Consider the following 23784-nt stretch of genomic DNA (forward strand, 5'->3'; position numbering starts at 1 on the left):
ATATTGTTTCTTTTTATACTTTAATATAATAAGTTCAATATAAAACAATTCAAGGCTTGTGTGGATGGAATCAGGTGGTTTGTGGGGATGAGGACCGAGTTTACGGGGATTAGTCCAATAAAATGGTATTTTCATATTTCTCATTATTTGTTTTATTTTTATTTGTTAATTTGTAAAGTGGTGATTGTTATGTATCAGTTTTTCAAATTTACATCTACTGTCTTTATATTTTGCACAGTATTAGAGGACATGTATTACTGTTTTTGTGGTGTTGTGGTGTTGCATTGTATGCAGAGTCTGGTTTCTTGGCAGTTCAGTTTAACTTTTGTCTACATATTTCTATTTTTAGTTTGTGATTATTCCATATTGGGCAAGGGTGTATCTGTCTGTGTGTATGAAAGGGACATGGCTTTCTGATAGCATCGACTGTACTGGATCAATTGACTGTGCAGGATCTGGTTTGTTTAGTTTTACAATGTATGTGTTGGTGTTCTAGTGCTCACTGCAGTGTTTAAGATGCTGCCTTTTCCTAGGTACACTCTTGTTGTGCGATATGTAGATTGTTACTAAATATCATATTTTTCATATAGATGGGGCGGGTGTCAAAAAATGATGGGCCCCGGGTGTCACATATGCTAGGTACGCCACTGAGAAGGGATGCCCACTCCTTCCTACCACCAAAGGTCCCCCGCCGTCCCCCTCCACCACCACCACCCTCCCCTGGTATCTTTTTAGACACTTTGTAGCAGGATGGAAGCTCAGTCCATCCTGCTTGTAGGCCCGCCACTCCAAAATGGTGGACGTTTCTCTCCTTGGCACTTCATGAGATGCACAGAGAGAGGCCCAAGGCCTCCTTTGGCTCAGACGCACAAGGCCCCACCCCTTAGGTGTTGGAGCCAACCATGGCCTTAGGCTCCTTCCTCTGTATCCCATGATACAAGGGGGAGCAGTCTAAGGCTTGACTCCTCCCCCTTGTATCATGGGATACAGAGGGAGGAGCCTCAGGCTCCGATTTGCTCAGACGCCTAAGGACCTTCCCAAGGGGTGGAGCATTAGGTGTCTGAGCCAATCAGGGCCTTAGGCCCCTCCCTGTGCATCACATGTGCGCTAGGGAGGGAAAGGCCCATCATTTCAGAGCAGGGAGACTACGGGCAGGATGGACTGAGCTTCCGTCCTGATCCAATTTGTCTAAAAATGTACTGGGGGGGGTTCGGGGTGGCGGAAATTAGTGGCAGGAAGTAGTGGGCATTCCTCCTGCCTTTTTTGGGGGGAGAAAGGTAGAAGATGTTTGCGGGGGACTTGGGAGTGGGCCTTCCCATATCGCTACTGCGGGGGGAGTCGCATTGGCAGATATTGTGCATGTGTATCAAGCACAGCATCTATGCCCATTTAAAAAAAAAAAAGGTTTCCTGAACGGCTGAGTAGCAGGAGGCTGCTTTCAGAGTTTCCCTTGCCAAATCTGCACATGTGTGAAAGTCGCTCTAACTGCAGTCAATCGAAAGGCAGAGTCAGGGATTATGAGGAATATCCGCATGCAAACTTTTTAGTGCATCAATAGCTCTTTCTGAATCAGCCAAAAAATCAGATTGTTGCAGACCCATACGATCTTACCAATCCTCTTAGTGCATCTGGCCCCTAGAGTTTTTTTAAAATGCAGATTGAAGTTTTGATGACTAAATTGTTACATATCACCATTTTCAACGGAAAATGTCTTTTTAAAATTTCTCTTTTAAAATAGTAGTTTAGGAATAATGTCCTTTAACTATCTCTTCTATAACATGACGTAAAGGCAAATGTTTTCTCCTGTTCTGTTGAATGCCTAGCAAAGGGTCTGTTAAGGAATCCATTTTATCACTTACAAAAATTGAAGATTTTGTATCAAAGCATTTTTAATCAGAAAACTGATATTATAAAATAAGTCCCATCAAAGGCCTGAAGGCATAAGAGTCTGTACATGTTTACAAGTGTTATGCACCTGCATTAAACCATTTTCAAGTAAAATGTACAGAGATAATTTTGCTTGAAGAATTACCCCAACCAAATACTGGCACATACATTTGCTGAAGTATGCCAGTAGTCCTTGACCCCCCTCTCTCCCACACACTTTTTTTATCATCATGAATTATAAAACCACACCCTCCCCTGGAATGCCTCTTAAGGTCGAGAGTAAAAATATGATACATGAAGATTGTATATGTTCCTTTAACCATACATCACAAAGGCAATTTTATAAAAGATATTTCTTTAAATAAAAGTTTGTTCTGTAAAAGAAAATTCTTTTAAAATTGCCCGGATTGAGATTTTCTATACCTGAGGCTGAGCAGTTTGAAGCTCCTGGAAAAATAGAACAATGTGCAAACACACCCTGTACAAACTGTATCAGACCTAGAGATAAGGAATTGCCTCTTCACTATCTCTGGAAGATTTGTAGCTCTTAAGAGGTATATTCTGCCTTCTTTTCATCTTTTTACAAACATTTTGTTTACCGTATATACGCAAATATAAGTTGACCCCCCCATTCTCCCCCAAAAAAGGAGGGAAAATGGTTGACTCGAATAAAAGATGGGGTCTTAATATTCAAGTGCCTTGCTCTGCCAGGATCTACACCCAGTGTCCCCTCCCTCACCCCCTCCCCTGCCAGGCTCTGCACTCAGCCCCCTCCCTGCCAGGTTCTGCACCCAACCCCCTTCCTTCCCTCCCTCCATACCAGGCTCTACACTCAGCCCCTTTCCCTCCCTGCCCTACCAGGCTATGAAGCCAGCCCCCTCCCTGCCAGGCTCTGAACCCTGCCCCCCTCACTCCCCGCCAGTCTCTGAACCCAGCCCCCCTCACTCTCTGCCAGGCTCAGCACCCTGTCCCTCCTTCCTGACCTGTACCCTCTTCTCCCTATGGTGGTCTAGTGGTAGGCCGGGACAGGAGGGATCCCTCCTGTATCAGCCGATTCTAACAATTTTTTTACACCACCACCCCCTCCACGTACCTTTTTTTGCATCCCTCGCACCCAGTGGCAAGCTGTGCACCCAGCACACAGAACAAGCTTTTCGAGCTCCTGCCCAGCCCTGCACCACTCCCTGAATGGCTACCGCCAGTTCTCGTGGGGCAGCCATTCAGGGAGCAGCGCAGGGCCGGGTGGGAGTTAGAAAAGCTTGTTCCTGCGTGCCGGCCACTTGGCATGAGATCTGAGGGAGAGGCTCAGTGTGGGGCAGGAGCATGGAAAGCTCGCTCCTGCCCATACACCGCTGTACTACCAGGGATACCTAAAAAGGTACACGGGGGGGGGGGGGTAAAAAAATTGTTAGAATCGGCCGGGACAGGAGGGATCCCTCCAGGTCGACAGAGGCCTGCAGCAAGTCCGGGAGGGGGTCGGGTGGTCACTGGGTTATGACCCGAATATAGGACGAGACTCCAATTTTTAGGCCATTTTTAACCCAAAAATTTTGGCCTATATTCGAATATATATGGTAGTTCTTTAATGGCCACTAGTTTTAGGACAGACAAAGGAAGAGAGGTATTAATTGGTTGAGAAGATCCTACCACATCTTTTGATCTTATCTGGCCAGAGGATCCCTTAGAATCTGTGTGGGTTTGGGATTTCATTCTTGAGACACAAGGCAATATTCGCCCATTTCAACTGATTACAGATAAGAAGCAAATTTGGAGCAGCAGTAGCTTTTGGAAAAGTGATTTTTTTCTTCCATGCCTTGGAAAAAAAAAAAAAAAGACCTGCATTTCCTCAACCTATCCTAGTAACACCAATCAGGTTCTCAGAATACCGGCACTGAATATACCAAATCTCCAAAGTGTCCAAATATATATTTGTAGACTAAAAGGGCATGTAATTATGGAGCTGGGGGAAAGGCTGGAAAGGTAGGCCAGGAGCAATGGCAGAAGAGGGGCTGAATAAGGAAGTACAGTACCTGTCCCCTATGCCTTGTCTCATCCCTCCCTTCCTCCTAGAAAGAAAAGGCCAGAATCTGAAAATAAGAGGCTATCCCTCCAGAAAAACTCTGAATAACTTATGTATATTTACTGTAAATGGCCTGAAAATTTGACTAGCTGTGCTCTATACAGGAAAGGTTTTGGGCAATTCTTGAGATATAATATATGGTAGACAACGATTTAAAAAGTCACTAGCACAGTATGTTTTTTACATTACACTCTTAGCTTTCCTTCCTCAAAGATAAGCTCTCAGTGAAGAAACTGGAAATTAATTCACTGCTGCTAAAGTTGTATCTTTAGATTTGCTGAATTTCAGCACAGTAAACTACCGACTTGAGTTCTAGTGGTTTTAGCAGTTTTTAAAAACAAAATCAATAGCTGCCAGCTTTCTTTCTGCTGAAATTTCCCCCATTTCATCCCATTAACCTAAAGATTTTGAGGAATGAGACATGCGCTCTCCAGCCACTGTGGAAAGTAAAGCAAGAGTTAGGTGGGATTCTCTATGCAGTATAACATCACCACCCAGCTAAGCTCAAACCAGGAACTGTCATTGTCTCAGGTTCTCAGATGGGAGAAGTCTTCATGATCACAATTTACTGACACCAGAACAGAATACTTTTAGTACAGGCTGTATGAAAGAAAAAACAGTTTAAGGCATAATATCCTTCCATACCTCAAAATTTAGGTCACGAATCAAGACATCTCCATTAGGTGTTACCAAAGGAACATGATTAAATCTGCATGGAAATATAGAAATGTATATTTCAACTAATAGTAAACAGGTGGCTTTGTAAATTAAATTAACACCACAATAGTGACATTTTCTCCACATACTTGATAATATTGTCAGTGATGATAATTTTTCCACTGCCAGCTACCAAGGGAGCCATTTCTATTTTTTCTGCATCTAAAACTTTAGAGCAAAAGCAAGTGTAAGGAAATGGTGATTATATCTATGAGGTCCTGAGTGATATGTAATGAGTTCATGGAAATAAAAGTTACCTTTGTCCTGTTGAGAAACCATAGTGCGTTCATATTTTCCAGAATTCAGATCCTTAAGTACCTGCATTAACTCTGTTATCCGAGCTGTGAAACTGCAATTAAAACAAAGTTTTGTTCATTATAAGACTGTGGACAAAGTTCTAATCTGTTGTTACGTGGAGAGGTCTTAAACGACATAGGACAATGAACTGCCAGTATTTTTGTTTTCCCAAAAAGAGATCTATGTCAAAATAAACAGCACAATTTTTTCTAAATTAACTTGGAACCTAGAAACTGGTGGTTGGGGTCTACGGCCTCGGTCCCCTCTCCAGTGCATTCATATCACATCTGAACCACAACCGGATTTTCTGGAGGATTGTGTCCGACACCCAACTTGTCATGCAAGACATTGAAAACAAGATGGAAAAGAAGCAGTATGTAGGGTTTCCTCATATCGAAAGACAAAGGCAAAAACTGCAGAGGTGATGTACAAGATACCAAGTCTTTAATGAACAATCATAAAAAGATAAATATAGTCATAAAACAGTTTATATTCAAATGGATTGATGAACCCGGACCCGACATGGTCCGGGTTTCAAAGAAACACTCCTTCCTCAGGGGTCCTATGCAGGAAACCTGATGGATAACAACTGGAATCAGCGGTGACCAACTGAACAAACTGTGAGAGCTCCTACGCTGTTGTCCTGTTTTTGCCTTTCGACTCGGTATTTTACTGCAGTTTTGTTGGATCCTTTGTTTGTTGTGCCTTTCGGGTTTACTCATATTTCAGCTCTCCGACAAATCTTTAAACAATGGTAATGGCATTGGTTTTGGTACTTACTTGCATCACCTATATCCTCGCTTCTAAAGAAATAGTAAATTTAAGACCCTATTTGATTTCACTGGTTAAAACATAAATCAAATGTCAATGTTATGCTTGTCCAATTATAGATTTGGTAGGGACAATCAAATTTTTGGTGGTGTTAAGACTGTCTATGTTTTATATGTTGAGTGAGGATGATACCTAAATAGCAAAGGAAGGGCTTAAGTATATGATGCCTCATTCAAGCATTTGAGTGATGCTGGGATAACTGTGGAATATGTGTTTATAAATATCTGATTGCTACAAGGACCCATGGTTAATTATGCATTATCTGTACTGTAGTCTAACTTGTTACACACTGTACTATTGATGTTTTTGATATTTTAAGTGAAGCCATTAATATATATGTTGAAAACATCCAGGGGATAGTTGTTTTCATTTGGCACAAATAAATAACAGAGAGGCACTTTATTGACTACCAAATTTACCACCCTTTTTATCAAGCCTTTTATCGCAGGATGCAGCGGTAAAAGCTCCGACACTCATAGAATTCTAGATACACTATATCAACCGGCTCACTTTATCCACATGTTTATTCACACCTTCAAAGAAGTCAAGCAAATTAGTGAGGCAAGATCTTTCTTGGCTGAGCCCATACTGACTCTGTCCCATTAAATCATGTTTGTCTACGTGTTCTACAATTTTATTTTTTATTTTGACTGGCACCGACATCAGGCTCACCGGTCTAATTTTCTAGATCTCCCCTGGAACCTTTTTTAAAATAAGGGTAACATTGGCCACCCTCCAATCTTCAGGTACTACAGACAATTTTAGTGACATGAAATTGCTGATCTGCAGTTAGTGATCTGCAACCTGTTTGAGTATACTATCCAGTCCAGGTGACTTATCACTCTTTAACTTGTCAATTTGGCTTAGTACGTCTTCCAGGTTTACAAAGATTTCTTTCAGTTCCTCTGCATAATCAACCATTTCCAGTTCAGGTAGATCTCTTACATCTTCTGCCATAAAGACTGAAGCAAAGAATTCATTCGGTCTCTCTGCTATGGCCTTATCCTCCCTGAGCGCCCCTTTTGCTCTTTGATAATCCAACGGTCGATCCCACAGGTCTCATAAGTTTTCTGTTTCTGGTGTACCTAGAAAAATTGTTACTAAGAGCTTTCGCCTCTTTGGCAAGTTTCTCTTTATATTCTTTTTTAGCTAACTTGCTAGTGCTTATGTTTCTTCTTATTTTCTTCATTTGGATCCTTTTTCCATTTAAACAATGTTTTTTGGCTCTAATAGCCTCTTTCACTTCACCTTTTAACCATGCTGGCTCTCGTTTTCTCTTCTTTCCACTTTTGTAAATACAAAAATTACATCTGGTCTGGGCTTCCACAATGGTATTTTTAAATAACATCCACACCTGGTTTACAATCCTAACCTTTGCCACTGATCCTTTTCACTTCTTTTTAACCATTTTCCTCATATTATCCTAGTTGCCATTTTATCTAGTGCAAAGACTAGCAGCAGTAACAAGCATTCCTTTTTCATGGGACAGTGAACCAAATATATGTAAACCCATGTATGTATTAAGCTAGGCTACATTTATGGTAATAACAGCACTGTAAAACTATACAGTATACTTTAACAAGAAAAATGTAATTTAGACCAGGAATCTAGTGTCTCCAGTGCTAAGTAATAGATAAAATAATCTGTGTATGCAGCTAATTATTTTGGCCCAAGCAATAAGGCCTAATTATTTTGGCCCATGCAATAAGGCCTAAGTTACTGCCTTTATTGCATAACTCATCTAAAAATTAATTTCTCTGACAATACTGCTACAGCCAGCGCCAAACCAAAGGCTGTATGTACTTTGCTTCCATTACAACTCTCATTAGCTTTCACAGTACAGAACATCTAGGGCAAATCTTACCAAATTTGAGACCATGAGACTTGCTCTAGCATCAGTGTACTGTGTGTCTTAAATCAAAGGATGTATTAGATCAGAGGTGCCCAATAGGTCGATCGTGATCGACCGGTAGATCGCCAAGGCAAAGTGAGTCGATTGCGGAGCCCATCCCAGGCTCTGCAATAGACTCACTTTGCCTTGGCGATCTACCGGGCCGATCAGCCTTCCTCTCCCCAACGTCAATTCTGCTGTCAGAGAGGAAGTTCAGGCCAGCCAATCGCTGCCTGGCTGGGCCAGTACTTCCTCTCTGACGGCAGAATTGACGTCGGGGAGAGGAATGCTGGTCGGCCCGACCCAGGGAAGCAGGGAGAGCTTGAGGCGGTGGCGGCTTTAGGCCTGTTACCCGATGGCGGTGGTGGCTGGGGGCCTGTTCCCTGATGGTGGCAGCAGTGGCTTGGTGGAGGGCATGGAGAAAGAAAGAAATGGGGCAGGCAGGGAGACAGAAGGAAAGAAGGGAAACAGAAAAAAAAGAAAGGGGGCATGAAGAAAGAAAAAAAAGGAAGCAGGGAGAAAGAAAGGGCAGGGAGAGAGGAAGAAAAAGTTGGGGGAGGGAATGAGGTCTGAAGGAGAGAAAGCATACAGGCTGAAAGAAGGGAAGAAAGATTAGATGCACAGTCAGAAGAAGAAAGTGCAACCAGAGACTCATGAAATCACCAGACAACAAAGGTAGGAAAAATGATTTTATTTTTAATTTAGTGATCAAAATGTGTCTGAATTTATATCTGCTGTCTATATTTTGCACTATGGCCCCCCTTTTACTAAACCACAATAGCGGTTTTTAGTGCAGGGAGCCTATGAAGATCGAGAGCAGCGCTGGGCATTCAGCGCAGTTCCCTGCGCTAAAAACTGCTATTGTGGTTTAGTAAAAAGGGAGGGGGGTATATTTGTATATTTTTGTATGGTTGTTACTGAGGTGACAGTGCATAGAGTCATCTGCCTTGACCTCTTTGAAAAAAAATCCGGAATAGAATGATAATTAACATTTTCTCAGTGTACAGTGTGCTTTGTGTTTTTTTTAAATTTTATTGTTGGTAGATCATTTTGACTTGGTCATTTTAAAAGTAGCTCGCAAGCCCAAAAAGTGTGGGCACCCCTGTATTAGACAGTGGTCCGACTATAACTTAAACCTGCTGTCTGATGGGGGTGCTTGGAAGCTGAGAGATAAAAGGTGATGCTTGGAAGATGGGCGATTGGTTTCTTTGGTATAAAGGAATGAGACAAAGTAGGGAGAGAGACAGAATGGGCAAAAGCAGCATGCAGAAGAGTTAGAAAAAAAAGGGAGACTGACTGGTAAGTACATGCTGCTAACAACATGGAGGGTGAGGGGTGGAGAGAGGCCACTGGTTTCTGCTGGCACTGTGCAGTGTTACATTAAGGGCCTGACTAATATATTTCTTTTTCCATAGACAGAGTGGGAACAGTCTTAATATAGGCCCTAAAAAGAGCTATGGCAGGCCCGTTGGAGAGGGAATCTAAGTACCTGGCTCATAAGTTTAAACATTTGAGGTGGTATCAAAACAATAAGATATCACTATTACTAGGAAATGATCATTAACTAGAACTTTTTGGTCTAGTGATTAAATCATGACAAATAGATTTGATTTAACGTCTAATCCATGCTGCCTTGATACCCAGAATACAGAACTGACATTATCCCCTTCAAACAATTTTCCATCTTCAAAGCCAGCAACATATTTGAGAAGTTAATGCCAAACACATAAGAAATTGAAAAAAAGCAAGGGATAAGACAAAAAAGAACCAGATGAAATAATTGAAGAAACAAAGTTCTAAATAGTAGTTATCTAGCTTACCCTGCAAGTCTGGTCATTTCTCGACCTGCCAAAACTATTCTGCCCAGGGCCTGCGACATTCTCAGCAACATCCTTCCACTCTGGTAGTAGTCCTTAAATTTAGGGACATAGCAATTAGACTAGATAATCTAAGAAATCTGAAAACAAGAACTGATCTCTGCATCACTCACCTCTAACAGTTCTGCATGTGAACTTTTCAGATGGCGAGGATGATCCAAGGCCAGAAAAGGACGACTAACCACCAAATAGCCAACCACAGTGGCAAGGTCTGAAATGTTAAGATTTTAAAAATACAAAAATGTTTTAGAATTAAAAATCTTCAAAAAATGTTATTAATTTATTTTTTTACATCTTATAGTAATGCTTCCCAGGGTACTTTTATTCATCAGTGAATTCTGTACAACTTACATTTGGCAATGATGCTGTCGACAAAGCCCATGGAAAACCGAAATAGGATAAAGTTATGCAAGTGCTCTGCCTGGTGAAATCAAAAAGGAAAAAAGCTCAGACTACACCATGGTGTCTATATTTGGTAGCAATGCAAGAACAAGTAAACTGGTGCCAGTCATATCCATGTGAAAGTATCTGGCTATTCAAACAAAATTTGGTTAACCTTTGGCCTGTTTATTTTTGTTACCTAAACTGTTTTAGCCATCCAGTGCAGAATATTGATGTTCATTGATCAAACTGATACTACGCACCACAATACCTTCACCTCTGTCTTAGCCAAATTTGGCCACCAAGCAGGGGAGAAATTTCAGCTACAGGGTTTGTCTGGATACTTATGCTGTATAACCCAATACTAAATACAGTAGAATCTCAGTTAACCGGTATTCAAATAACTAGTACTCTCAACCAACTGGCAAAAACATTGTCAGCAACAACAACAACAAAATGGTCTCCCACACTCCTAAGACAACATCCAAACTGGTGCTTCTAACCCAATAACCTCCTCTCAGTCCCTCCCCCTCCAGCCCCCGAAACATCAGCAGCCACAAATCTCCCTCCCTCCAGCTACTGAAGCATTGTGGCAGCCATCAATCTCCCTCCAGCTCCCGAAGCATCGCAGCAGCCACCAATTTCCCTCCCTCTCTCTCTCTCTCCAGCTCCTGAAGAATTGCGGCAGCCACCAATCTCCCTCCCTCCGTTCCCAAAGCAGTAGAGCCAGCCCGGAAACCCCCTCCCTCCATTCCTGAAGCAGCAGAGCTGGTCCTGACAACCCTCCTTCACCTCCTCCCTCCATTCCCGAAGCAGAAGAGCTGGTCCTGACAACCCTCCTCCCTCCCTCACCCAACACTGTAGCAGCAGCCAGCGAGAAAAGGAAGCACCGGTAAACAGGCAGCTTCTGGCCAGCCCCAGCAGGGCCTTTCCTCTTCTGTGTCACTTCCAAGGTATGTTTGCATACAATGGAAGTGATGCAGAAAGATACGTTTCATTTTATTCATATTCATGGCCAAACCAAATACAAGAATTTATTTATATTCATGGCCAAACCAAACACAAGAATTTATTTATCACAAGAATTCATTAGTCTGCCAGTCAAGTTGCAAGCCACCTAGGCAGTCTATAATTTAACATAAAAAATAATAATGAGCTATGTTATACCATGTGTGTACAAAGCAGTTTTCATTACAGCAGTATGAAAATACATTCTAGCACTTTCCTTTAATAAACTTCCATTCAGTACAGACATAATATAAGTTCCTTCTAAAGCATGCTTTCCTTTCTATTTTACAGATATGTTAAAATGTTAAAGAAATCCCATTGTACGACCTTGCTGAATGGTTTTTGAGTACACTCTCTTATGGACATGTTAGAGGGCATGACCCTTCATGTCTATTTCTTTTGTACTTTTTCACTGTATGATTATCAAACATTATACTATTGTTCTTCTAATCTTATTGGTTTTATTGTTGATATAAAATTTTCAATAAAGAGATTTAAAAAGGAAAATTGTTTTCTAATTTACCCCCCTTTTACAAAACCACACAAGAGGTTTTCAGCACTGGCCGGCGAGCTGAATGCTCTGCACTGCTCCAACGCTCATAGAGTTCCTATGAGTGTCGGAGCAATGCAGAGCATTCAGCACACCAGCCAGCGCTAAAAACCTCTTATGCAGTTTTGTAAAAGAGGGGGTTAAAAATTTAGCGTTCTGACTGGAAATATTCTAAACTTGAAAAAGATTATTAACATATATTCACTCCTCCAGTTGTATACTCCACTAATTTAAACTTACTATAATGAGCAAGATTCCTTCAAAACATGATAATGTGAAGCATTTAAAATTGAATGTGAAGCATTTAAAATTATTTTATGTTAGCTTACCAGTTTGTGAAACGCTGTATGAATAGTCTGTTTCTCCCTCTTATTTCCATTATAAAATGCTATTTCTTCACTGTAAAAACAGACCAAAAAAACCCAAGAATATGTTTCTAATCCCATATAATATGCCATTCCAGGAATAGATTGACAGCAAAATAAAGATAAGTTATCTCATGCCAGCACATATAACAATGAATCCATGTATTACTGACACCCCTACAGTTTATTCCTTTAGCTATGTCCTATACTGAATAGGTCATTTGGTGAAATATCAACTTGGAGGTTTCCGTCTGTTTCTTTCTCTCACCCTGGTGAAAGTGATATTGTGACCACAGTATACATACAGCATATAATGTAACTCTTTAGATGGCCATCTGTTGCTGCGAAAACAGCAAATGTTTCTCCTGATTTCTAGCAGAATTAACTGCTAGCTTTGCAAACATCATAGGGCGAGATTCACTAAGCTTACCAATCGTGTCCGGATCTGTTTGCGACCCCGCCCTGATTCACTAACCTTCCTCCTGATCCGATCTGCGCATGCAAATGAGGGCAAACGGCATGCAAAATAGGAATGGCCTCAATTCACTAAACTTGTTCAGGAATACTGACTGGGCTGGCCAATCAAACAAGAAGAAACTGCTGGGGACCAGCTCACATCCTTTCCGACTGTCCTGCACATTCATGGCTCATTTGCTTCCTGATGTTGCTGGTAGAAGCTTTCTTTTTCTAAATCCACTTTGCGCTGCAGTTTTGTTCTGGAAACTATTCTCTCCTGCTCTCTGCCACCCCAACTCTCCTGCTCTCTGTAACCCTTCCCTGCAATGCGAGCCCATGGCTTTAACCTGCGGGTTTAAAGCAGGGCTGCACAAAGGTGTGTTCTGTTCCAGAACACGCCGGAGTGCAGCCCCGCTTTAACCCCGTGGGTTAAAAACACAGGCTCGCGAAAAGCAAAAGCTACAGACAGCAAGCGCATGTGCAGACCATCTACAGGCAAAGAAGATGGTCTGCGCATGCGTCTGGATCGCTCAGCAGCGATCCGTTCAATCACTGTGAGGTGTGCCTCTGATCGCCCCCATTTGCATGAGGAGGGTTGGTGAATTGATCGCCCGGGAAGACTCGGCCACGGATTGGCTGTGGATCGGATCGCTAAGGTAAGTATAGTGAATCTAGTCCATAGTCCATGATCACCTAAGTGGAAGAAGATACATCTTGAGGAAAAATGTGTGAGCATTTGGAATCTATGAGACATCACAAAGTAACAAAGTCTGAAAGGATGTGCAAACCTTTGCACTTATCATAGTCATTCTTTTATTATGCTGAACTCAAATCAATGTTGTTCTCAGAGGTTCAGTTCACTTAGGGATTCACACAAACTTAGCATAAGCCATGGGCTTTCAGTGGGAATACCCTCCCCCTATATATCAGAAACATCAAAGATCTTAACTTATTTAAAACTAATCTAAAAACATATCTCTTCAAATCTTCATTTAACCTTTAGAACAACTTTTCCGCGTACAGCTAAACAATTAATATTTCCTCACACATTTTCCCCAACCTTATCGTTTGGTCCTACCCATATCATACCCCTTTCTTCCCTTGAGGAAACAACAATTTGTAACTTTTATTCCCTAATGTCCTTTCCTAATGTTTCTTAGTTCGTCTGTATTGTCAATTTGTCATAGCCCTTTGAAAATTGTTAATGTAAAATAACTTGTTTTACTGTTTTATACTATTATTCTTTTTATTATGTAATTCGCTTAGATTTAATAGGCGAACCATCAAATTTTATTAAACTTGAAACTTGAAACTGACATTTCCTAGTAGCGGTACTGCCAAACTGAAAGCAAATCTTATATTTTTCAGTTCTTTCAAATAATACCTGTTTGTGATGAGTCGAGAATTGACATATCTGTACTCTCCTTCATATCTTTGCTCTGCAATGGTCATCTTACCAATAGGTCTCCTCAGGCGTGTAAGAAAAAGGCCAGAAACAACCAAGTAGGCCATCATGCTAGCTGGGCCCTACAAATAATAAAGGCTAATAGATTTAAATGAATTCTATCAATAAAATGAAAAAGCATTTCTCCTTTTAAACAAAAACAAGGAATGATTTGCAATTAGAAAATGACATAGGGACACATTTGACTCCATCCCTACAGGATCTATCTATTTCCATCCCTATTCTGTCCCTGCGAGCTGTGTCCTTGTCCTGTCCGATTCCTGCAGGCTCTGCCCTCATCTGAACAACCTTGAACACTTATGATTTTAAAGTGTTTGAGGCTTGTGCAGATGAGGGCAGAGTTTGCAGGGACAGGGGCAGAACTCATGGGGACAGGATGGGATTGGAGATAGATCCCGTGGGGACAGGGACAAATTTGCTAATTTGCATACAAGCTACAATAATTCTTTTCAGTTTGGGATTATAAATAAATCACATTATCCATCTGATGACCATAACCTGAAATCACAATCACACAATTTAGTAATATTGTTAATTTTTTTCCCCCAAAGTCTCTGAAATGATTCTAAACATTCTGTGATCACATGTGTCTACCTGTCTGGCACAGATGTTAAATTCACCCTAAAGAAGTTTTTAATCTGCACCAAAAACGCCACTAAATTTATTTTCTCTCCCATAAAAAGCTCCCTTATTCTATAGCTACTTAAGCAAAACATTAAACTCACTACAAGGCTTCACAACCACAGGTTTTTCAACTACTGTAAAAATTATTGCCCGAGTCTAGTTCATTTCCACAATCTCTGTACCAAAAGAGCCAGTTATAATGCATCAATGTATACCTTTTTTACAAAAAGTAGTCAAATTACTGAGATCCCGCAGGGACTGGGACAAATTTGTCCCCATGTCATTCTCTAATTAGAACACAATCTTTGGCTGCTAGTGGAAAGTTAAAATGAAAGCTATCAGAAAAGAAATAATTTTCCAAAATCAGAAGATCCACCTAGCTTGCAAGGAACAAGAGTAATTATAATACAAATTGCTATGTAATTATTATTAAACAGATTAACTATTTATCTTATATAGGTTTAAATATTTACCTGTGCTCCTATTGCATTTGTTAGCTTGAAAATATATAAAAGTATGTCCAAAAATGGCTGCAAAAGAAAGTTAATAGAATTAATACACAGAAATTAGATTGAAGCAGATAGAAGTAGTATAGATGAAGATCTAACTGGCCTTCTAAAACAGTCTGGGCAGAGTAAAGCTTATCTCACTTACAAAATCATTACTTCTGGGGGAATTCTGCTCAACTGCACAATGAAGAATATGTGGGAAAGAGAGAATAAAGAATGGGGGAGAGCAGGAGCTGATGATCAAACCAGGGAGGAGATTCAGATGGAAAGTGATGAGGATTGAGCTTAGGAGGCGAGAGAGAAAAGGTGATAAAGTCGAGCAAGCCAGAGGAGAAAGCAAGTTAGTTGAACTTAAAATATGGGGATTCTGCATCTGTGATTAAGAATTTAAAATGCAATACACGTTATTACTAGAGAAAGTGATTATATTGTTTATGCAGACTTTTCCCATAGAATGCAGACTTCTACCTATTTTTATGTAGAATTCCCCCAGAAGAAACTTCTAATTTTTTGGCAATGAATTTGACATCAATGTAAAATCCACGGATCACACCATCCATACCACCCTTACTAAAACCTCAGAAGTACAACTGCATATTATTTAATACAAATTTAAGGGCATTTGTGAACATGTTAATTTGAACATGGAAAAAAAAAAAAGAGCTGGAAATATTTATCACTGATCGCATGAAACCTGAAGGGAAGTACTAACCCAAGCAATCTGAGACTTCATTCTCCAAGTAGAAACTGCAGAGCAAATTCTATCTCATAGAAGGCAGAAATCAAACAAAAACTGAGGAGAGCCAGGGATGAAACTTCTTCAATTTCATCATGTATTTTAGGAGTATTCTAAACCAAGGAACTTCATTACAAATTACAGACAATAAAGTAAGTCTCAAAATGTTTAGGGCCCCTTTTATAAAACCGTGGAATAGCTGCTGCTGCCGCAGTAAATGCACCGAAGCCCATAGGAACTGAACGGGCTTTGATGCTTTTACTGTGGCAGCTTTGCTATTGCAGCTTGGTAAAAGGGTCCCTTAGATGTTAAATGGATACCCAAAGCACCAGAAGAAAAAAGGGTGGACAATGAAAGGGCCAGCACATCTTTCAAGGTTATAAGGAGGATTTGAGCCCTGCTTTCCTGAGCTTTAGCCCATCATTTTATATAGAAACATAAAATATAAAAGCAGATAAAGACCATATGGCCCATCCATATAATCCATAATCCACTCGGGTGAGTGCATTGCAGGTGATACAGAACTCTGTCGCTCACAATTTGTGGGAGTGCAAAGTTTTGACCATATATCACCTATACTGAAGAAGCTCCATTGGCTCCCAGTAAAATTCTGTATACAATATACAATATAAGATAATAAAATTGGTTCATCAGGGTATATATATGGCATATTGCCCAGATATTTTAATAATATCTTACAAATATATATATGCCAAGACATAACTTGAGATCTGAAAGTCGAATGTTGTTAGATTTAAGAAGAAATGGAAGGGTACATTATGCTGATACAGCCAAATCCTCTTTTTCTGTGGCTGGTCCAGTTATGTAGATTGATATGCCTGGAACCTTACGTTTGTGTGACAAGGTTTTGAGGTTTAGGAAATTGTTAAAAACCTACTTTTTTGTCCAGATATTTAATTAAAAAGAATATTGTTGTTCTTGATGAGCTTTCCTATCATTATTATCTTACAAGTATCATGATTATTTTCATGCTGATGTAAATGGTGGTATCTGTTTAATTGATTATATACATTTTATTGTATGCCGCTTAGGTTTTGGGCAGATAATAAATAAATAAAATGCCTTCCTCTCTCTTAGAGATCATGTTTATTTGTCCTGTTTTCTTGAATTCAGATGCAGTCTTGGTCTCCACCACCTCCACCAGGAGCCCATTCCAAGCATTCACCACCCTTTCATCTTCATTCCAAATCCCTTCATTCCCAAGTAGAGGTCTGCACATGAATGGGGATCATGGGAACCCTGTGGGTCCTGCAAGAATCCCCCTGGGTTCACAGGACTGCCACTGGGATCCCCTCAAAAGCCGTGGGAATCTCAAGGGGATGGACCAGCTCTTCAGGGTTGCGACGGTAATGTTGGACTACCTTTAACGTTTCTTTGAGCCTCCTGTGCTTGCCCAGTGCTGTGCCTTCTCACTGCTCTGGGGAGGTTGAACTCACCAATCATCAGGAAAATACATGTAGTGACTGGTGAATGGCAAGTATGACCTCTAGCCCCACCCCTGATACAGCAGGCATCCTCTTAAGCTGTTGCTGGCTTCTTCCTTTTCTGTTTTGTGACCAGGACCATCACCAAGTGAACCAGTTGAGATGGTGGCAAGGCAGAACAGAGCAGCAAGACTCGGTGGTGGACGACAGCAGCTGTTAAAGAGGCCTAGTAGAGGAGGTGGTGGTGGCTCAGAGTGGCAGAGCAGCAGGTTCGGCACCAATAGACCACAACAGCCATTCGACGAGGCAGCTGTAGCCACTGGAGACTGGACTAGTAGAGGTGATAATGGGGCAGAGTGGAGCATAAGACTCGGTGGTAGACTATAACACTGTTGGAGGCAACAGCAGCGGTGAGGTCAACAGATTGGACTCATGTGCACACAGTAGCTGTTGGGAAACTCAGAGGCAGAGCAGAGGTGACAGTACAGAGAGTACAGTAAGTAGCAAATCCTCTTGTATTTGTGTGTGTGTGTGGGGGGGGGGGGAGGAAGCAGCTGTGGGATTCAATGGAAGACCAGTTTGCCTGTTGACTTCTAATGTATATTTTCATCAAAACCTGGCCATGTCAGTTTTTAATCTGGATTTTTAATGAATTCTGTTATCTGGTGCTGATCAGATTTTTTCTCTTCTATAACACCTCTCTCTCATTTTTCTGTTTCCCACTCTCTTTACCAGCCATCTTCTGGCCGACTGGAGTTGAGGCTGGCTCTCTTCTTAGAGGTAGACAAGATATTTAAGTATATCAGTTATTTTCCTTTCACTCATAAGAATATAAGGGCCTTTCCTTGTTCTTTTGTCTGAAACTCATGTACTTCTGAGTTGAGTTTGAGACAAAAGAACAAGGAAAGATCCTTATCTTCTTATGAGGGAAAGGAAAATAACTGATGTACTTAAATATAATTCATGTCAAGCTACAAGTGAAAATAGGGCGAGCTAAATACAAAATCCCTTTCTTTTCTTGCCCTTATTTTTCTGGCTCAAATTACATCTGGCAGAAGATGAGGAACAGAACAATAAAATAGCAGCAGCAATTAAAAAAGCCTTGTGGAGCTGGGCATTTCTTTTATGACTCTCTGAATGTGATTTTTTTAACTGATGGGAAGTAGAAGAAAAAACTGTATGTGCTAGAATGTTCTGTGTAAAAATTTTGTGATGCTGATATTTATCACACATACTGCAGCAGACAAATTTGAATGGAACTGGTTTGCCACCTGAGATAGCCACACTAACTGACACCTAAAAAGAACTGGTGACATTGGTAAAATTCAACAATCAGCTGGTAGCAGCATTTAAGCAACGTGTAGCAACTTGATGGAACAGTGTGCTGTTAACACTGAAATCAGTGACAACAAATTTTGTAGATCTCCATGCACTGAGCACAGAACCAGGAGTTAATAGAAATTTTTTTGCGTCTTCTGGCTGATATCAATGAAGACTTGTTGATTAATGTCATTCAAGTTTTGGAATCTGTTCATGAGGCCACAAAATGCCTCTCAACTGACAAAAGCCCCTCATTGCATTTCGTATTACCTACAAAAATAAAGCTGCAAAAGCACTTCACTGCACAGCCTCCCGACAGTAGCATCATTTTATAACTCAAAACCCATCTGCTTAACATGCTGGATAAATACTTTATAGTTTAATCAGTTGCATTATACCACAGTTTTGATGGATCCATGGTTTAAATACAAGTTCAGAACATTAGCACCAACAGAATACACACAAGAACTGTCCAACCTGAAAGAAATGATGGCTAGGATGCCAGCAGGGCATTCAAGATGACCTGTCTGTCTTGCAGCAACTGACTAAGAAGATAAAACTAGAAGAAAATGATTTGGGAGACCTCAATTCCTCAACTTCTTCAAATATATCTGAGGTATGTACATATATTCTTTCCTTAGTCAGTTCAATATTTTATCTTGCGACAGTATTAATTGCTAGAAACACATTCACATTCTAAACAATACAATCTGCTTTTCTCAGGTGGATGCATACTTGACTTCTGCTGATGAAATCACAGATGATATCTTGTCTTACTGGAAGTCAAAATCTTTCTGAAGTTGCCAGACAAAGTCATTGGACTGCCTGCTGCCAGAACATCATCTAAATGGTCTTTTTCATTGGCTGGGCATGTTCCCAATGATAGATGACGACAGCTAGGACCAAATTCTGTTGATGGACTTCTGTTCTTGCAAAGACTTAAGAAATAATTATCACCGACTGATTATTGTCCTCTTCCTTGGCGTGAGCCTCTTGGTTTTTGAGGTTGGGGAATGGGAGAGGAGGGCAAGGAGTATTGGTTTTGTGCCTGTTCTGACAGATGTTTGACTTTGTTTTGAATTTTCTGTAAAACTCAATCAATAGGGATGTCATGCTGTCAGAAGTAGTTGTATCTTTTCATGGGGACAGTTTGTTTGTAAATTAGTCAGCAAACAATATTTAGCAGGGTAGTGAAGGATGCCAGGGACGAAGGGGATTCTGGTGGGGATGCAGGAGATTGTCCTTGCACAATTCTCTAGAAGGAGGAGGAGTTGAAAAACTGTGAGTGACATCTTCTGCAGTATGCTCGCGAGTACAGATGGATAACCCTATGATTCAGCATACCATTCCTATTGCACTGAAGAGGTGATTTCAGGTCATGCAGTTCACTTAAATGCGAGGCCAGCAATGCTCTTTTTCAGATCATTTGGTTTGTACACAAACATAGTCAGCAGTACAAAACTGATTCATTGTTGGTCCAGAATTGTATTGTATGGTGGTACAATTCTAAGATATTGGACCATATCTTTCCTTTTTATCCTTTTAATAACTAGTTAAAACTTACATCTCACCTATACAAATTTATGCTCCAGGAGAGTTATAGCAATATCTAAATGCAAGGTAGCATAGTTAATGTAATGTATAGCATTGCCTGCATCTGGAAGCTCTAAAGAAATGATAAGTAGTGGTAGTAAATGCATAGAACAGATTACATACAAAGCAAAAAAAGACAAAACCCGCATAACAAGAACCCTGCCTAAAGCAAAGATACCCAGTATAAAACAAGCACTAAAACACAAGACACAAATATGAAATACAATCAAATCTCTACTGATCTCTCATGCCTCTTTTACAATTCCTACTGTTAAACGCTGTACAAAGTCTGTTAGCCGCATTGATTCCTTATTGAAAAATTGTGGGATACAAGTCCTGTATAGTATAGTAAGTATATCAGCTAATCAAGAAACACATTTTCTTCTTTGACGCTTTCACCCTGGTTGCAGATTCATTACATAACCTAGTTTGTGCAATATCCTCTCCAACATGTCCTAAAGTCTTCTTTTATAACAGGACATCTGACGACTTTAAAACATTTATTTCATAAAGCTTTTAACATAAGAACATAAGAACTGCCATCTCCGGATCAGACCTTCGGTCCATCCAGTCCGGCGATCCACACACACGGAGGCCCAGCCAGGTGCACCTCTGGTGTAATTTTAGTCACCCGTATCCCTCTATGCCTCTCGTAAGGAGATGTGCATCTAGTTTGCTTTTAAATCCTAGAACGGTGGATTCCGCAATAACCTCCTCTGGGAGACCATTCCAGTAACCAGTAAACTCTTTTAGGACAGGTTGCAGCACATATTTTAAGGGGAGAGCACAATGGTAAGTGTGCACCACCACTAGGGGTGGATGCTTTTTTCTTTTAATGGGGCAGATATTGTACGTGTATAACACACACACCATTTGTGCCATTAAAAAAAAGAAAAAAAGCCCCGACAGCCGAGTAGCAGGAAGCTACTTTGGGGCTTCCCCTGCCGCTCAGCTCTTCGGGCTTCCCCAAACCGGCTCTGCGCATGTGTGGAAGTCGCTCTGCTGGGAAGGGATTAGGGCGAACCTCCATGTAACTCATTTTCATGGAAACTTGTTGGAACATCGATTGCTGTTCCACAATCGGCCAAAACTATTCCAGGTGGATAGTCTTTGATGGATCTTTTATTGCTCTCTTTGTTCTTCTTATATGGTTACCTTGTTGTTCATGACTCCTTGTCTGGATCACTTGTCATTTTCAATAAAAAAAAAAAAATATATATATATATATATATTTAAAAAAAATTGGCAAACAGCGACTTGCACGTTCTTAGTAATCATGTTTAGTACATCTAACCCTAAGTAAGGCCTTCCTATCGTAGAGGCACAGCAGGAGTCTGAGGTTTACTGTGCTGATCTAGCAACCAAAATGACAAGCATGGTAGGGTATAAAGTTTGAATGCCTAGCTAACAAGGTAGCAAATCAGAGGTCAATGATAAGTTATGCAACTCTGTTATCCAAGGACTGACTACAGGAAAATCTAACTGATTCTTGACTCTTGGATATATGTGTGTGTTGGGATTGGGGAGAAATGGTGAAAGGATTAAAAACCGGTTGGCGGATAGGAAACAGAGAGTGGGGGTAAATGGACAATACTCAGACTGGAAAAGCGTCAAGAGTGCCGTGCTCTTCAACATATTTATAAACAACCTGGAAATTGGTACAACGAGCGAGGTGATTAAATTTGCAGACAATACAAAGTTATTCAGAGTAGTGAGGACACAGAAGGATTGCGAAGACCTGCAACGTGACAAAAACACGCTCGAGAAATGGGCCGTGACATGGCAAATGAGATTTAACGTGGATAAGCGTAAGGTGATGCATGTCGGTAACAAAAATCTTATACACGAATACAGGATGTCCAGTGCAGTTCTTAGAGAGACCCCCCCAGGAAAGAACTTGGGAGTTCTAGTAGACAAGTCAATGAAGACGTCCACGCAATGTGCGGTGGCGGCAAAAAGGGTAAACAGAATGCTAGGAATGATTAAGAAGGGGACCACAAACAGATCAGAGAAGGTTATCATGCTACTGTACCGGGCCATGGTACACCCCCATCTGGAATACTGCGTCCAACACTGGTCACCGTACATGAAGAAGGACATAGTACTACTCAAAAGGGTCCAGAGAAGAGTAACTAAAATGGTTAAGGAGCTGGAGGAGTTGCCGTACAGTGAGAGGCTAGAGAAACTGGGCCTCTTCTCCCTTGAAAAGAGGAGATGAGAGGGGACATGATCGAAACATTCAAGATATTGAAGGAAATAGACTTAATAGATAAAGACAGGTTGTTTACCTTCTCCAAGATAGAGAGAACAAGAGGGCACTCTCTAAAGTTAAAAGGGGATAGACTCCGTACAAACGTAAGGAAGTTCTTCTTCACCCAGAGTGGTAGAAATCTGGAACGCTCTTCCGGAGGCTGTTATAGGGGAAAACATCCTCCAGGGATTCAAGACAAAGTTAGACAAGTTCCTACTGAACCGGAACATACGCAGGTAAAGCTAGACTCAATTAAGGCACTGGTCTTTGACCTAAGGGCCGCCGAGGAACGATGGACCACTGGTCTGACCCAGCAGCAGCAATTCTTATGTTCTTATGATTAGTCATGGCTGACCATACTATACATTTTTATTTCTTTTTGTATAGTTCTATAACTGAAAGGGTTTCACTGTGGCTCTACAAACTGCTATTTTAATCCATTTTTAATTTTTATAGTGTGAAAAAAAATATTTAAAAATGTGAATTTCTGCAAGACACTGTAGGGTCCTACTAATAAGCTGCAATCGGCACTAATGCAGGTTTACCACAGCACAAAAGGACTTACTATATGGGGAGGAAGTTTCAAACTGCGCATGTGCTACCCACAAGTTAAAAAATATTTTTTCTTTTACTTTTTGGCTGAGGGGGTGTATCAGGGGATTAGCATGTGAGTCCTTAGGGCCTGATTCTCAAAACAGTGCCGTTAGTTAGGCAGCAGTAGGGTGCCTACCACCACCTAACAAATTGATTTAAAACAGCGCAGTAATTGACTGCGCCAATCAAAAACCATTTTAAAAAGGTAGGCACCCTCAGGTGCCTCCCCAAACGGTGCAAGAATTGTGACTAGAGAGAACTTAAGGCAGGGGTGTCAAATTCAATCACATAAGGGGTCGAAATCTAAAACACAGACTAAGTCGCGGCTGAATTTTTTATTAAGATACTTAGGGGTCTTTTATTAAAGTACGCTAACCAATTTAGTGCATGCTAAATGCGCACCTTAATAAAAGGACCCCTTAGTCTTAATAGAAGTATAAGGTTACAATCTCTCCAACCCCATGCCGGCTCTGTGATGTTAACAAAATAAATAAAAAAAAGACTTTTCCTCTCTCTTTTAGGTCCTAGTTCACGCTTGCTGTCTAACACCAGCTCAATGGTGGCTATAGTTTGGGTTTCTGGTGCTAAAGGAAAGCCATTGCTTTTTAAGAGGATATCTTATTTCTTGGCTTGAACAGAAGTATCAAACATAGTCCCATAAGCACAATGGTTTGTGTCAGCTAGGAGCACAGATGAAACTATCTTGACTTCTTTGCATATTTAAGTTATTCATGTTGGGATAGCTTGTTTTCACTAAGAGCTCTGGGTGCAATGTGAAGCAGCAGTGCTAGACAAACACCAGGGGGGAAAACGCAGGGTTCGGGATCGAGCCTTCTTCAAGAATCTGACAAGATGAAACCCTCGGCACCAAGCTAAATTCCGCCCCTCCCCGGGACTGACAGCTCAG

At 40.9% G+C, this 23784-nt stretch overlaps 1 protein-coding gene across 2 annotated transcripts in view; it reads right to left on the reverse strand.

Moving 5' to 3' along the window:
* The window catches only part of ABCD3 (ATP binding cassette subfamily D member 3), an 86595-nt gene that overhangs the window by 22646 nt on the left and 40165 nt on the right, over positions 1–23784 (reverse strand). For both annotated transcript variants that reach the window (XM_033916940.1, XM_033916941.1), the window contains 9 exons: positions 14903–14959; positions 13725–13867; positions 11849–11918; positions 9932–10001; positions 9694–9791; positions 9524–9615; positions 4942–5033; positions 4774–4852; positions 4613–4676 (listed from right to left, as the gene is read on the reverse strand). In XM_033916940.1, the coding sequence (XP_033772831.1) occupies positions 4613–4676; positions 4774–4852; positions 4942–5033; positions 9524–9615; positions 9694–9791; positions 9932–10001; positions 11849–11918; positions 13725–13867; positions 14903–14959 (765 nt within the window). The remainder of the gene's footprint in view (positions 1–4612; positions 4677–4773; positions 4853–4941; positions 5034–9523; positions 9616–9693; positions 9792–9931; positions 10002–11848; positions 11919–13724; positions 13868–14902; positions 14960–23784) is intronic.

This window comes from Geotrypetes seraphini, chromosome 12 (assembly GCF_902459505.1).
Source record: "Geotrypetes seraphini chromosome 12, aGeoSer1.1, whole genome shotgun sequence".
Lineage (NCBI taxonomy): Eukaryota > Metazoa > Chordata > Amphibia > Gymnophiona > Dermophiidae > Geotrypetes > Geotrypetes seraphini.